Source organism: Lepisosteus platostomus, chromosome 13 (genome assembly GCF_059453375.1).
Source record: "Lepisosteus platostomus isolate fLepPlt1 chromosome 13, fLepPlt1.hap1, whole genome shotgun sequence".
Lineage (NCBI taxonomy): Eukaryota > Metazoa > Chordata > Actinopteri > Semionotiformes > Lepisosteidae > Lepisosteus > Lepisosteus platostomus.
This window is the reverse complement of record NC_142623.1, coordinates 31,955,573-31,971,951: the sequence shown is the minus strand read 5'-3', so window position 1 is coordinate 31,971,951 and position 16,379 is coordinate 31,955,573. Positions and strand designations below refer to the sequence as shown.

The 16,379-nt window shown below is 42.4% G+C and overlaps 1 protein-coding gene across 1 annotated transcript; it reads right to left on the bottom strand.

The window, feature by feature from the left end:
• Positions 1 to 11,317: 11,317 nt before the first annotated feature.
• On the bottom strand, positions 11,318 to 16,379 carry LOC148650404 (dead end protein 1-like). The gene is made up of 4 exons (XM_088604914.1): positions 16,050 to 16,379; positions 13,200 to 13,323; positions 12,311 to 12,772; positions 11,318 to 11,592 (listed from the first exon to the last, which is right to left on the bottom strand). Exons 1-4 carry the CDS (start codon positions 16,062 to 16,064, stop codon positions 11,318 to 11,320), a joined length of 876 nt encoding a protein of 291 aa, XP_088461040.1. The 5' UTR covers positions 16,065 to 16,379.

The window sequence follows — 16,379 nt, the reverse complement described above, 5'->3', positions numbered from 1 at the left end:
AGTACTTGTAGGAATGTACGCCCCCTATGTCCTCACCCTGGATGTGACAGGAAACACTTCTTTGCACAAAGGGTGGTGGCTGTCTGGACCAAGCTGCCCAGCGGTGTGTTTGAAAGCTTCCAGAACTGGCTGGATGCCGAAATTCTCTGTTCAGTCAGGTGCTAAGAAGAAACCGACTCCTCTTATATGTAACAATATGTTCATGGTGTGCTGATAATTAAGAACTCACCAAAATTAGCAAACTATTTTCACCAATCTTGAATACATAGTGTTATGTTGATTAATGATACCAAATGCAGTGCTTAAGAGTAATTTAAATATAATTTTATTCTACATATTTAGGCTTTTCTACACTGTTCTATCTCTGTTCTCTTCATTAAGGATTCTGGACTTTCAGCTTTCAGTGTTAATGGTGTATCATGTACAAAGTGTGGTGTCCAGTCAGCTGGTGTCCAGTATGGATGGTTTATAATGTGAACTATATGGTGTCCAGTCCGCTGGAGTTCAGTATGGATGGTTTATACTGTATACAGTATGGTGTCCAGTCAGCTGGTGTCCAGAGGTGAATGATGATTTTTCTATTCACAGAGAGAAAAGGAATTTTAACCAGTACCTCATAGCCTTCCTCCCTAACAGAAGAATAAATTAGACAAACTTTTCTATAGTAAATACTTTTATTTCTCCAGCATGTGTCTCTTATGTATGCCTATATATATTTCTAAATAAATTGCATTAGTTGTAATAATTAATTTCGGATATTTTTTGTCTCTTTTTTTCTCCACTAGGTGGCAGTGTAGTACAATCTCAGCCCTGCTCAAGCTCCAAAACCACAGCATGATTTTAACTAGAAAGGAAAAACACTTTTATTCAGCAGAACAGAGCTCAAACAGCACCCTTCCTAAATACTTCATACAACCTTTTGGGAAAATGGAAAAACACAAAGGTCACATGAAGAAGATATAGTCCAGTTTTACAGACAGTTCAGTTTTATGACACAGTACATAAGACAATAAGAAAGGTAGCTCCCTGAAGCTGCTCCCCCTACAAACAGCACAAAAAATGAAACCCAACGCATTCATTAGTGAAGTGGATGACATTCAGTCCCATCCAGACTGTTCAGTCATTAGCAGCTAATTGATCTGAGGATGTCATCCAGCTGTTTCTTGAAGGACACAAAACCTGGGTATGAGCTTCAACCGCATGACTGTGCAGCTTGTTCCACACTCCCACCACCCTTTGTGTAAAGAAGTGCCTCATGTTCTTGGTCTTCGATATCATGGTGCTATCAAAACAGATTTCAGAGGATCTAAGAGACAGCAGTTGATGCTCATCAGTCTGTGAGGCCTGGTGGAGGTAATGTGATAAATAGCCATCTCTGTTACTGGCTCTCTCATCTCTGCAGATGATGTACCATATGTAATGATGGAAGTGGCCAGTGATCCGTCATTCTGCCACAATGAAAATCATCAAACCCACTTTATCTCCTGCCCTGCATTTTACAACCAACATTTGCTGCACTGATTGATAGAGAACACACAGGTTTATTAAAGAGTGTGTCCTGAAATCTGTAATCCTCAAATTAAGACTGTAAAGGTGATCAGCAGAACAATAATCACTTTGAATTAATAACTTGCTGCTAGTTCTACCACTTCAGGAACTCATCTTGTCTAGTGACAAACCACAATCAGGAGGACATCAACTTCCCAGCTGAGCAAGATTCTGGTAAAATAAAGTTTTTTTTTCTGGATTACTCTTTGCTTTCTGCCATCTATAACAATCAAGAATCCTGACTAGTTTACCTTAAAAGTGACCTTGGAGGCTTCCGCTTAAAAAAAAATTAAACAATGAAGCAATAAAAAATAAAAAAGCCATAAGAAATCTTAAAGCGGACTTTAACATGGAAGGTCTCCACCTAATTACTTTATTTAACAAATAATGTATACATATTTATATGGGCAATTACTAGTTTACAGGAGATTAGCATCTGGTCATTAGCAGATATTATTGCCTGTTCCAGGTCCAATATAGATAATGCTTGAACAGGTGAATGAATGTGACTTTAGTTTGCCTCAGCTTGTGACACCACACCGGCTGTGCAGGCAGACTTTATCTACCAATATATTTGGACAGCTGAACCATTTGGTTAGATAAGCAAACAGCTACATTACAACCTCAGTTAACTTGGGAAATTGGCCTCAAACTAAGTCGAAGTTGGAAAGTCAGTTCCCCTGCACTTTGAAGCTGTTCCACTCTATATGCGCTGATATTCAGGTAAATTGAAAAATGTAGCACTGCATAATTTCCGTAATGATGAATTTACTTTAAACTACAGAGGTTTGTGTCGCTTGAAACTTTGCCAGACGGCCCTATTAATTTGTTGTTGCAGTCTGCACAAAGATTGATACAGAAGTCATTTATTTCCAGCAAACACTCGTTAGCTTGCAATAATGAGCATTTAGGCTCAAGTTAGGCTGTGATCAGAAAGCAGCACCTTCAAACAAGTGACTTATCTTCCAGGCAGCCCATACAACGCAATGTGCTCTAATTTGAAGGAAGAATTTGACACGGTTTTCTTTAATTTAAATCACATCAAGGTTCAAGTAGGGAGCTGTGTCTGCATGCGTAGGCTGCAAAGAAACAGGTGAAGGTGTATTCCATCTGGAGTATTCCAGCTACTATCCTAAAGAAGGCTCCAGAGCTGAAACGATCCCTTTTCTTTCCAGCATGGACTTGACCAAAAGTAAAAAGAGCAATCAAGAGGCTGTGATCAATTCTTTACATTTAAGCCGCACATCCAACCCCAACTTCCTCATTAAAATGACCCCTCTCCTCGCCTTTCGTCTCGTAGGTTTTAATCTTTCTTTTCCTTCGAATAACTACTGTGACAATGGACCACACCTCCCACTGCACGCCCCACTCCACGGCGCGTGGGAATGCGCAGCTATCACGCGGGAGGCTAATCAAGGCTGCGCTTTAAAGATCCCCACGAGGGCACAGGCGGCGTTCATGCTAGAACCGAATGTGTTCTCCTCGCCGGCGACCCAAACCAATTTCTCCGATCTGAGGAAGATTTCTCTCCTGTACCAGAGAACCGAAACCTCTGCAGACGGCTACACACCGCCCAGAAAAAAAAACACGCGCTCTGCCGGTGCTCAGTAGTAGTATACAGTAGTAAATCCTTCCGATTTACCATGTTTAAGCATGGTAACAACACAACTGTGTGTACAGGGGCTAAACTTCGTGGGTTCTCCGTTTAAAAAGCTATTAGTACAGAACATTTATCTTTGCCTAGAAGTGTTGCATAGGTAATTGTTCCTCAGCTGAATGAAAACAAATCAGAAGCTGACCCCAATACTCACAAACAGTGCTTTCTTAAAACTATTTCGAGTTTGACTTTCTGGTATTCTGATTTTTTGTGGTCTTATGAACGTATTTCGCATAGTGTAAATACCATGTTGAACAATAATTCAGAACTCAAATATACCGTCGTATTCCAGCATGTACGTAATTGTGCATAAGCCAGAACTTAAGGTACTAAAAAATGTAATTAGGTCATGGACACTGTTGAAATCAAATTTTAAAAATCACAAACCGCGATCTTTTAAACATCTGTGGTTTGAAAACGCTGCGTGTTTTCTTGCAAATGAAGCGTTTAAATGATCAACTGGAGGTTGTGGGGAAAAAAACACAAATTCCCCTCAACAAAACGCGAGAGGTCGGGCAAGAGTCAGGCGAGAGGCTCATGGGATAGGTGAGATATCAGTATGTGATTGCGCGCAGCTCTCGTAGTTTGTAGACATTTATATGATTATAATGTAAATGTGTTTGTAACTGCTGTAACTTACTTTCAGTTTGTGTTTAGACCATTGAGTGTTGCTTGCAGAGTGGACTATCTTTCTTCCGTGCTCACCTGTATTTCTTTGCACAGTTTACAGGGCTGCTGCGGCAGTCAGTGACGATTTTAATACCGTCTGTGTTTGTTTCATTAAAATTCTTCCTTTCCATTAAAGCACAGTTGCTCCAAGAGCCCTGCTTTTAGGCAACAGGCTAACTTGGGCTTTAATGTAAATTATTGCCGAAAAGAAGTTTCTTCTGAATCAATCTGTGTGCAGAATGGAACAACAAACCTGGCAAAGTCTTTAATCACACTAACCTCTGCAATTTAAGTAAATTTGTCATTTCATCTGATTACCGAAATTATGCAGTGATACAGTACATTTTCCAACGTATCCGAATACCAGCGGCATACAACAGCTACAAAGTGAAAGAGAACATCGTGTGATTCCCAAGATGACCGAGGTTGTAATATAGCTATTGAGTTTGCATGTGCTTATCTAACCAAATGGTTAAACTGTCCAAATATATTGTTAATCTCTCCCTGCACAGCCAGTGTGGTGTCACAAGCTGAGGCAAACTGAGGTCACATTCATTCACCTGATCAAGCATATTAGACCTGGAACAAAGCAATATCTGCTAATGACCAGATGCTAATCTCCTGTAAACTAGTAATTGCCCATCTAAATGCATATAAATGAATTGTTAAATGAAGCAATTAGGTGCAGACCTATTTTAAAGTATGCTTTAAGATGTTATTTTTTATGGCTTCATTGTTTACATTTTTTTAAGCTGAAGCCTCCAAGCTCACATTTATTTTAAAGTATACTGGAAGATTTTTTTATTTCCTATTGTTTCATTGAGATTTTTTTTAATCCGTTTCCACTGATTTGCGTGGTAAAGACCAAACTCACAAAGTTTCTGACAGGTATATACAGTAGGACAGGGCTGCCCAATTCTATTTCCTCTTTACTTGTTACCTAATGTTAATCACTTGATTCTAATTGTCCCCTTAATTGTGCAAGGAAACTAGGGTGTCACTTATCAATTTCCCTTCGTGATCAATAAAATCTCATCTATCTCTCTTATTTTGCAATCACTGACATTGCAGCAGACAAAACATTGAATTGTTCAATATACAGGATATCACAATAGTTCAGTGGTTAGCACTGCTGCCTGGCAGCGCTGGGGTCCTGGGTTCAAGACCTGGGTGGTGTCTGTGTGGAGTTTGCATGTTCTCCCTGTGTTTGCATGAGTTTCCTCTGGGTGCTCTGGTTTCCTCCCACAAAGACATTCTGGTAGGTTAAGTGAGTTCTGGTGTGAGTAGGTGTGAGTGTTTGTGTCTTTCCCCTGCAATTGCTTACCAGGAAATATTGCAGAATCATAACCTGTAATACTAATTTAATACTATTACTATGACAATAGCCCTTGCCCTGCAATGGACTGGCGCCCCTTCCAGGGTGTACCCTGCCCTGCCAGGTAGGCTCCAGCTTCCAGCGACACCATATGGTATAAAGGGCCTTGCTCAGGGGCCCAACGGAGTAGGATTCCTCTGCCGGCCGCGGGATTTGAACCAGCAACCTTCCAGTCACAGGCGCAGATCCTTAGCCACAGAGCCACCTCTCCGCCCCAACTATTGGCTGATTGTACTGTTGCTATTGAACTGGCAATCTCCAGTTGTCTTTAGTGTTGCTATGTGCTGTACCAGATCATGTTATCAATATAAAACTGATATTAAAAATGTGAATTATTGCATTAAGAGTCTTGGCAAAGTTGTTCATTATTGCAATTTGCTGAACATCTCATTTTTCTTCTAGTTGTATAAATGAAAACCCAGGTCATAGAAACATGAACAGCCTTTGGTGTATGATAACAGCATTTTTGCTGTAAACATATAAAAAATGGGACACACTCTAAGCCCTATGATGACATAATGTTCTCATAAAATGGGATACCATAAAGTGCTGATGTCAGTGCCAGACAGCAAAAGCAGGTATCTCCGTATATTAATTAATCACTAGAACTGACTGTGATTTTGTCTAAGTAGTGGTGTAACATATGATATTGTTATTTGAAGGGTATCTTGGGCCCCTGGATAATTTTCCATAACGCTCAGCAGGATGCAGTGACTGGCAATAATAAAAAAAATGAATTGAAATCCATAGGAAGATGAATGCTTACTGAACTCAGTGCAAAAAGGCATCAACAAATCATTAACCCTCTTATCACAGGCTATTTAAATTCTGTCTAATCTCTGACAGTAAAGGTTCAAAGAGCTCATTAGATACAAGATGAGATTGTAATTGAGCTGCCCCTGCTCATTAAAGAATATTTACAAGGCTAGGCAAAGAAGGAAACAGTTAACCACTTGAGAGCCCAGGTCAGGTGTCACACCAGCTTTCAGAGAGGAGGTGAGTAACACTAGGCTAAAGAGAAGAGTAACTAGCTTTGAATAGGATCAGAGCACTGCTGCCTGGAGCATTTTGCTTATCAACTGAGTGTGTCAGGGAGGTTTATAATAATAATATGTTTTATATGTGTGCTTCTGAAAAGTCAGTTCCCTCAAATACTTGTCCTCCAGGGAGTTCATCACACGGAGAGTCAGTAACTTGTCAGGATGCTATTGCGAAGAGCAACACAATGTTCAAGAAAAAGAGAACTGCACTAAATTATGTTCTCTACCAAACACTGGTGAATTCAGCAAATTCAGTTGCTCAAAACAGCTGTGTTATAGTCCCTGTTCTACAGAAATAGAAACTGTCTGGAAGCACAACAGTTTCAGACGTTTTAATTAACAGCCACTATACTAAAACATTTTCTCTACCCTACCACTAGATGTCAGTATACATTTTAGGTACCACTACATCTGTCACGATCCCTTTCAGTAAGAGCTTATGCATGTCGGGGTCCTGGGGAAAGCATTGGATGGGATGCCAGTCCATCGCAGGGCAGACAGACCCAAACATAGGAGGTGCCGGCATAAATAGGTGCAGATACAAATCGCTTTAAATAAAAGAGTCAGCCAGTAAATTAGTGACTCTTCTCGCACAATTGCTTTGTTATTTGTACTTGACGTGACATTAATCTTCCCTTTTACATACAACTGATTCTGGCTAGATCCTTGTAGGGATACGTTTCTTTTCTGGAAAACGTCTTCAGTTCTTCAGGAATAAGATCTCCGTCTGCTCCAGTATCAACCTTAACTTCAGCCCTGCCAGTGCTTCTAACAGTTTAACAGGTCCGGTCTGAATGATGAGCACCAAATTTGGCCATGGATACAATGTCAACGTCTTCTTTTGTGCTGGATTGCAATCATGGGAATTTCCAGTTTATTTCGTTTGAAGTCGTTTTTAGCAAGACGGTCTTTCCAGAGAGCTTCTACCCACACCACATACTTTCCTTTTCTCGCAGTGTGTCAGTATCCATTTGTACTTTTTCTCTTTCTTATCACCTAAACCCACAATCGGTAGGTCTCTACTCCTCCGAGAAGGTTCATGAAACTTAAGAGCTCATCTCTCAGACCAATCAGCCCCCTGGAAAAGAAAATAACTTTCTTCAGGGCTCCAGTTGACATTAGAGTTTTCGGAGAGAATGAAAGTTTAGAGATTGTCATTTACAGATTGCTGATTATTTTTATTTGAAGGATACCTTATCTGCAGACAAAGTATACTTTACACTATCTCTTAAGCCCACACACGGTTTGTACTGCTCGTAGTAGCTCAGCTCAGTTGGAAACTCTCTCACTGTTTATAGGGATATTCCTTGAGATTCCTTGTGACTGGTGCAGTGTTTCCTGTGTTGGAGACTCGGAGTGCTTCAGTACAGCAACGGTGTCATGCAATAAGAAAAGTGCTGTTTACACTAAAATAGTTTTTGCATGCATGAAATAGCTTGTGGCTCTGTGGCTCAGGATCTGCGCCTGTGGCTGGAAGGTTGCTGGTTTGTGTCCTGTGGCCGGCAGAGGAATCCTACTCTGTTGGGCCCCCGAGCAACCCCAACTGCTCCAAGGGCACTGTAAAAATGGCTGACCATTTCTCTCCCTGTCTGTGTGTCTTATGGAGGACAAGTTGGGGTCTGTGAAAAGACAAATTCCTAATACAAGAAATTGAATATGGCCAATAAAGTGATCTTAAAATATATATATAATATATATAAAATATTAATTCTGTCAGCTGTTCCCCATAGCTGTGTACCATAATTTAAACATTTCTTTCAGCATTTCCTAATGTAACAGCTGCTCTGGACTGCACAGATATCCTCATTATAATAAGATAAACCTGATAATAAGATCAACTTCATTGTTCCCTAGGGGAAAATGTTTATGGTCACATTGCCTCTGTATATCTGAATACATCACAAAGCATCACACATACACATCTACTGCACTTGCATAACTCATGACAACAAACAGTAATCGTGGCACTTCACTCATGCGTAGTTTGATAGTGTTAGCTGATAGGCGTTTGCTCTGGGGGTCTTCTTCCACAGAGGAAACCGTCAGCCCATGTGGAGCGTGCGTGGACACGGGGGTGCTGGTCTCTCTCCCCGTCTCCTTGCTCCGCTCGGTGACCTTGCGTGGGGCCGGCGCCCTGTCGCCCAGACCAGGCAGCCCTCACCGGCCTGGAGGAGGGGCTCCCCGACTGTCTCCCTATGCTCTCGGAGGGCAGAGTAGGGCACCCCGCTGTCTGGTGGGCCCACAAACTCTCGGGTCGTCTGGCTTCGGCGCCCCCTGCTTATCTTCAGTTTATCTCTGAACTTCGTTAACAGCACAACTATTTTTTTAATCGTTCTTGAGCCCTGAAACAGGTGCCACACTGAGGACTCACATTATGGGTGAGTTAAGCCTCTTTTCAATTGTGATATGTTTCATCATGGTATTATAGTCCTTCCCTTTAAGACCAAACAAAGAGCAGCCTCTGGTGTGCTTGGCTGTATGCTTAACTTTAAATATTGGAGGTTAAATGCTGTCTTCATTTTTTTTCTCAGGCTGTGACCTTATTTGTTATTGTGTTGTATTTAGTGGTTTTAAGCCATATTTGTCATTGTGGCCAAATATAGTATTTGTTGGGTTGCTTGTTCTGTAATCTTGCCTGTTTATGGCCTGTTTATGTCCTTATCTGGAAACGGAGCATAAAACTTATCAAATCTAGTGATTTGAGCTATATCATTTAGGTGTTGGAAGGTGCTTTTGAAGTGTTAATTGAGCTCTGTTCTATGATTGTCCTGGTTTATTGCTGTGTCCTTTAATAGGAGTGGTTTATTAATCTTATCAGGCCAGGTTGTCTCAGGTCTCCTGCTGGGAACAGATCTGTTTTGCTTTGTTTGTGAATCAGGTCTTTCTCCAGTGAAATGGGTCTGATCTGATGTTAAGAAACTGTATCTGATTTACAGGACACAAGTGGAAATTGTGTGGAAGTGAGTTTCCAACTGACAACAAATGCACCTCTTTACACCAAGGTTTGTGGGAGGATGTAACAATCCGACCATATGACAGCCTGGATTCCCTTAAGATACTGCTGATGCTCAGTTTGTTATCAATTGCTATCAATTAGCTATCAATAGCCAATGGAGGAGGCATAAATCAAGCAGCGTTTGGGTCACGAATCTTATAGAACGTTATCTGTATATCTGTACGCATCAGTTAGGTTAGAAATGTGCTTTTCCCCCTAACACATTACATTTTAATAACATGCACACAATATGACCAATCAAATATTTTAAATTTAAGTTAATGCTTTGAATCTTCAAATCTAAAATCCCAAACTAAATGTATTTTTTTAAAATAATCACTTGGAGCATTAGGACCCACACAGACTGCAGGCTGAGCACCCCCTACTGGCCCCATTAACACCTCTTCCAGCAGCAGCCTTAGTTTTCCCCAGTCGGTCTCCCATCCAGGTACTGGCCAGGCTCACACCTGCTGAGCTTCAGTGGGCTGCCAGTTGTGAGTTGTCAATATATAATTGCATCTTCCATGCCAAATGGCAGCTTGCTGTACATTTATATGAATATTCCTGGCTATGGCAGGTGTAAAAGTACATGTATATACAGTATTCTAAACCAGTCATTCCCAAGCCTGGAACACCATGTCTGCTAGTTTTTTATTCCAGCCGAGCTCTGAATCTCCTATGCTAATTGAAGCCTTAAATTAACTTGACATTTTATAGTGATTTCAGGGCCCTTGTACACCAGCAGTGTTGGGGACACTTTACAGGCTTAAACCAAACAGATTTAAAAAGAAGAAAAACTAATGTTAAGCCAGACTAAACGGGTCGGCCCGCAGTCTAGGTCTGAGCGCTGTAAGAGAGCCCCCAGGGACTGAGCTCCCGCGCTGTGCAGCGGGGCCCTGAAAGCTCGGGGGCGCTCCAAGATGTGTCTCAGCCGGGCACACAGGGGGCGATCAGAGGGGAACTGGGGGGCTGCGGGGCTGCGGGGCTGGAGCCGAGTGTGCTGGGGAAGGGGGAGCCAGCGAGGACGCGTCAGGATTGGGGGGGTGACGTGGTCACGGGGCCCCGAAGACGTTAGAAGATCTGGAGCGTGTGAAGTATTTTTAGGGGACAGGAAGGGAGCCCCCCGTGGAGACTGTTACAATAATCCGGCCGAGATGAGATGAAGTCTGAGTGTGGGCAGCGTTTCTGAAGTGAAAGTAAGAGTCTTTACAGATGGTCTTATTTGTGCATCCAAAAATATTAGAATTGGAAAAACTGCTATTGCTTCAAGGGTATTGTTTCCAACAACTTCCGCACACAGAACTTCAAGCAGCCTTTCCTCAAATTTCTTACTCAAATTACTCACTAATCAGCTCTTAATAGGTGATCAATTGAAAACTGACACAGGCGAGAAGACCTTAGATGCAAACACTGTGTCAAATAGTCCCGCATTGAGCTTTTTTTCCTTCCTCCGAGGTCTAAATTACTTGCATTTAAAACAACACTTAAATGAGGAGAGTTCTGGACTTGGGAAATGTATAGAGGGATGATACTAGTTAGGGTGGCGCCATGTTTAGCATTGCTGCCTTGTAGCCCTGGGATCCTGGGTTCAAATCCAGACTTGCTGTGCTTTCTGTGTGGAGTTTGTGTATTCTCCCTGTGTCTCCATGGATGTCCTCCAGGTGCTCTCGTTTCCTCCCGTTTTCCAAAGATAGGGAAGTTAGATTCTGGAAAAACTGACCCTTGTGCGAGTATCTGTGTCAGTGTGTGCTCTGCGATTGACTGGTGTCCTGCCCAGGGTGTATCCTGCCTTAATGGATAGGATCTAGCTCCCCTGTGACCCGGAATCAGAAGCATTTAGAAGATGGATGGGTTTGTTATACATTGTTAACACACAAATAAATTGTAAACGACAAAGAGCCTCCTTTGCGAAAAAGAAACTTTATTATTGTGACTGAAATAGTAACTATGTACAGATAGACAATATAACCAAAAAAATATAAGTTAAAAATCAACAAGGGGAAGGAGGAAGCATTTTATCGAACAGTGTGGGACTACACATGTTGAAAACCACCACTTAACTTGATGAAGCAGCTCAGCCTCCGTCTCGCAGAGCCCGACGGGGGCGCCGGCGAGCCGCCATGCCCAGCTCTGGGCTTGCTGGTCCGAGGCCGCCGATCCGAGGGCGGGAGCTCAGCCTGGGCGGCCCGGGGCTCGGGGCTCTGGGAGGGACACGGAAGAGCGGCTCCCGTCAGCCTCTCCAGTTCGTCCTGGGCCCTCGGGGTGAGCCAGGACACTGCCACCGAGAGGCCGAACATCGCCTGGAAACCTGCAACGACAGGGGGCTCACAGTCACCGTGCCGCTACAGCGCAAGGGCAGGAAGCAGAGCTCCGGCGCCGCCTGCGCACGGCCCGAAACACGAACCAGCAAACGAAACAAAACAAAGATTATCCAGGAGCAACCATTCGATGTCAATTCAATTTCTTTTCATATAGCGCCTTGCACACCAAGGTCGCCCCCAAGGCACTTAACAAAGCTATGTGACAGTACGTGACGTGACAATGCAGAAAGAGAAAAAGCCAGAAGACAACGGAAGAGAGGAACCAAAAACTCCTCTGGAAGGAGAAAAAAAACCTCTACAGTAGGGATTCAAGGTCAACTGGCTGCCAAATTATAACAGTATATAATTCTAAAGAAAGTACTACATGTGGACTATTAGGGTACAGAATACTAGGTCACTAAAAAATCATCATCATTAGGGGCAACATTAATGCACGGAATTCTTGTTAAGATGCAAGAAATGTAATATCACCTCATCATGGATACTTGTTCACCATTTTAGTCTTGAGATTAGAAAAGGACGTGCAAATCATTACATTTAATCCACCACCTTTTTAAGTGTTCGTGAATGCTTTGGACGATTGTGTTAATGCGAGTGTGCTCATTCAGAAAACCGCCCGTTTCAGCAGTGTGATGGTGCGGAGGGCAGGGCACGGCATTGCTCAGACATGAGCCACTAGCTGCCTGGAAGGGGGTAAACCGGTACCTTCGCACACGACCTTCTTCGCCATGGATGCAGCCCGGTGCGAGACGTACTCGGCGACGGCGAACGCCGTCTCGCTCTCCGCGGGCCCCGGCGGGACCGTCACGCTCGCGACCCCCTCGGCCAGGTGCCGCAGCGCCCCCTGCAGCTGGCTGCCCCCCAGCGCCCTGGGCAGGCCGCCGATCAGCAGCCGCCTCTTCTCCACGCTCCTGACGACGGCCAGGCGGCGGCCGCCGGGCAGCTCGTAGCGGTGCAGCCACAGCACGGCCGCCCGCGCGCCCCGGGGCTCGCAGTACTTGGCGAAGGCGAAGCCGCGGTTCTGCCCGCTGAAGTTCATCATCAGCCGGAACTCGTACAGCTGGCCCGCCTTCTCGAAGAGCGGCACCAGCTTGTCCTCGAAGACGTCCCGGGGGATGTTGCTGATGAAGACCTCGCAGATGTGGGAGGGGGCGGGACCCCGCCAACCTGGGGAGACAACGGGAGGCGGTTTTCTCCACCGCGTCACCCGAATTCAGGGCCTATCCCAGCAAGCACTGGGCGCAAGGCAGGGTACACCCTGGACGGGGCTGGCGCACACACTCGCGCCAGGGCCCGTTTTTCCCAGACGCCAATTAACCTGCCAGCGCATCTTTAGACTGTGGGGGGGAACGGTAGCGCCCCGAGCAAACCCACTCGACCACGGGGAGAACATGCAAACTCCACCCAGATAGTACCCCAGGTCCAGATCACCAGTTGGATCAATGAACATTTCAGTCTCGGAGAAGTATATTTCATTCCTAGGCAATACAGCAATAGCATTAGGAAAACGTGTATGCCAAATCCTGACTTTCTTTCTTAATTGCACAGTGTTTTAAATTCTTGCCTGGATTTAGAAGAGGCAAGTTGCACTGACCTGCCGGAGGACTGCCATATATCCTCTGTCCGTTGACCTGCACAAGGGACACGCCTTGACTCTCTTTCCAAGACTCCAGGGAGGCCAGACTCTTCTCGTTCACAAAAATACCGAGGCAGCTCTCCTGGAAAATGGGAAAGCAAATCATCATCAATCATCTTCCAAGGGACATATTGCTTCTGTGTTTTGCTTCTGCAGTGTAGCTCTCTAGAGTCTGTCTCGAGCGCTGGGGGAGTAGTAGCTTTCACTACCTCTGCTGTGATGCCTTTCACATCAGGAATAACTCCAGAGCGCTTCACACACATCCGCGACAGATCACACCCGCTCTCTCAAACTCTGCCCTCCGCAGCATCACACTATCGAAATGGGCGATCTTATGAATGAGCACATTAATACATTTTAGCATTATCAAAAGTGTTAATAGTTAAAAAGATAGTGGATTACATTTAATCATTTGTATTTTCCCTTTATAAGCTCAAACTAAAATGGTCAGGTGGTATTACATTTCACACATTATCTTAACCATAAGAATTCCGCGCGTTGATGTTCTTTTTTTATTTCTTTATCCCCGAGTGCTCTGTATCCTCTCCCAGTCTGCGATCAGCAGTGTAGGTTTTTGGCCCAGGAAGAAGAGCGCCATCTGCTGGCCACCAGGACGCTTTACAGCAAGGGTTTGCCGTCCCAGTAATGACGACGGTCTAGCCCCGCTTAGCCTCTGGCAATCTTAGGCTACAACACTGCCTAATGATCCTCAGATTGTCAGTAAATCTTCTAAATTTCATCAAGTACTGTCTTAAGAAATAAATCAACGCAAAGAATTTCATTTCACACTCAACATCGACCATCTCACATTATCTGGTTATTCTAAACCATTATGAAAAGTGTAAAAGCGCTTATTATTCCTAAATTATTCCGTTTGATGGCCTACCTGCTAAAAACGGCTCCACAGATTCTGAAGAGCTCAGTTATAATCTTCTTCCACTTTTTATACATAAGGCATGTCAAATTAAAAAGCCAAAAATGCTAACACTTTAATTAATTAATTTATTAATTACATTAATTTTTCGTTTGTGAATTCATGTGGTACCTTCACAACTTGGCTTGAGAAATTAAGAGGAACGTTGAAATTTGTTTTTAGCCTTCAAAATAATGGAAGGCTTGCAAAAGTCTATATTAAAGTAACTTGTTTAACAAATCTAAGGTTTTTGTTCTTGATCACAGTGGGCATGTAAAAGGTCGCAAATAATAATTATAAAAAATAATTAATTTCACTCTGTGAAAGCTTGAAAAATGCGGGTTTTCTACGGACTCATTTTTGAGAGACCGGCACGCATTTGTTCATTATGCGAGTTCCGAGTTCAGCATTTAACTCAAAACTGCAATTGAGCGTTTCCTTTCAAGGTCAAAACTATACCGTATGTTAGTAAAAGATTTTCCGTTGGTAACCTAAAAATCGATTATACGATTATACGATTTTTCATAACAGGTTTAATGCTAAGTTGTTTTGCACTGAATCGTTTCATTTTGTTTCACTTCATACGTTAATGTTTTAGGTTTACGTAGCATAATTCCTCAGGTTAAGGCATAAACAGGTTAAGACTCATACTTGAGAGCTTTTCTTTTAGGTAAAAAAAAATCTATAAAACTAGGAAGAAAAAGCTTACTCAAAATGTCGTCAAATGCAAACAATTGAAACAGTATTTACAAGGATATAGTATTATCTTGGTTTGAACTGGAGGAAAGTCCTGTATGGTAGCTTTAACGAAAATTCGATATCACCTGAAGTTTAAAAATGAATTAACATATATAAACAAAATTAAAATGTATTAAGTCACCTCATATAAAAGTTTATCAGCTTCCTTCTGTTTGGAAGAGCGCTTAATAATATTACAGACTCCATTCTTTATTAACCAGACAGCGGTAGCACACTTCAAACTGAATTGAGAGGAAATTGATCTGTTAGTAACAATTATTTATGAATAAAGAATAATTCCGATTAAAGAATACATTTCAATCACAACTTCGAAAATACATATGCGGGGCATTTATTCAATTTGGAGTTTTTAATGTTTTGCTTCGCCTGCACATATTCAAACTCGTGTTGGAATATCTCCACGTATTGTTAGAATACTGTGAAATGTTAATGTCTGTGAAATTCGTTCAGAAAAATGATTACACATTATAACATTAAATGTGAAAGGTCTCTAGTCTAAAGGAGAATTCGGGAAATGTTAAATGTAAATGTTTAAGTCCAAAATTCGAAACACTACCGCATGAAGTGAAGAATTACCGTTATGTGGGAAATTGATTAACAATTTATATATATATTGAATCGATTTGATTTTTTTAGTCTTCAATAATTACAAGACAGAATAAAAAACATGAATACCGCATGCATTTAATTACTAGTGCATGCAGTCGAGCCCTGTACGCACAAAACTTTTGGAGGTACTATATAAGATATAAGATACGCCAATATGAACAGTTTTAAAATTTATTTTGCAATAATTTCTACAGAATTTAGATAAAGATAAAAATGTATATGCAGTTGGTAATGTTAGATTAAATTAACTGATACACAATACAAATAGGTATGATACATTATTAGATAATACATTGTTTTAAATTATTCGATAATCACATTATTGCGTCGTTTCCTTTGTCTAAAACATAACGACAACGAGTCACATTAAAACACTTGCCGCATCTGCGTTGATATTTCGTGAAGTCGATTATGGTAACTTCCGTTTAATTGGTAGATCGCACCGATTTTAACATCATTGAACACGCTGCGTATTCTGCTTTTCCAACCGGGAAAAATTGGTTTACGACAAATGTTATTCGACCTACCGTGTTCGACTCCATTTGTCGATTGCTCGTAGATTTTTCTGTCTTTTCTAAATCGAGTTCCTGCGACACCGGTCTTTCTCTCTCCCGACACAGGCGATTAAATACTGGTCATATCGGAGGCGGCGCTTCAAGAAAGGCCTGAAATTATTAAAGATTGCCTTGTACACGCGCGCCCTAATGGGTCAAAGTAGGCGGATTCCAGTCATGAAAAAATGTAAAAAAAAAGCATACGCTTGTGTTACAAGAAATCTGGAGTTGCTGAAATCTGCCCTGGCTTATTGAACACTTTGCATAAACGGTGCATAGGAAATCGGAGTATTTTAATCCTCT

Excerpts from the sequence above, each read along its gene's own strand:
- LOC148650404 (XM_088604914.1), bottom strand. Across the intron at positions 12,773-13,199 it reads ATATGGCAGTCCTCCGGCAG|GTTGGCGGGGTCCCGCCCCC; the intron begins GTCAGTGCAACT and ends TTGTCTCCCCAG. Across the intron at positions 11,593-12,310 it reads GAAGAAGGTCGTGTGCGAAG|GTTTCCAGGCGATGTTCGGC; the intron begins GTACCGGTTTAC and ends CTGTCGTTGCAG.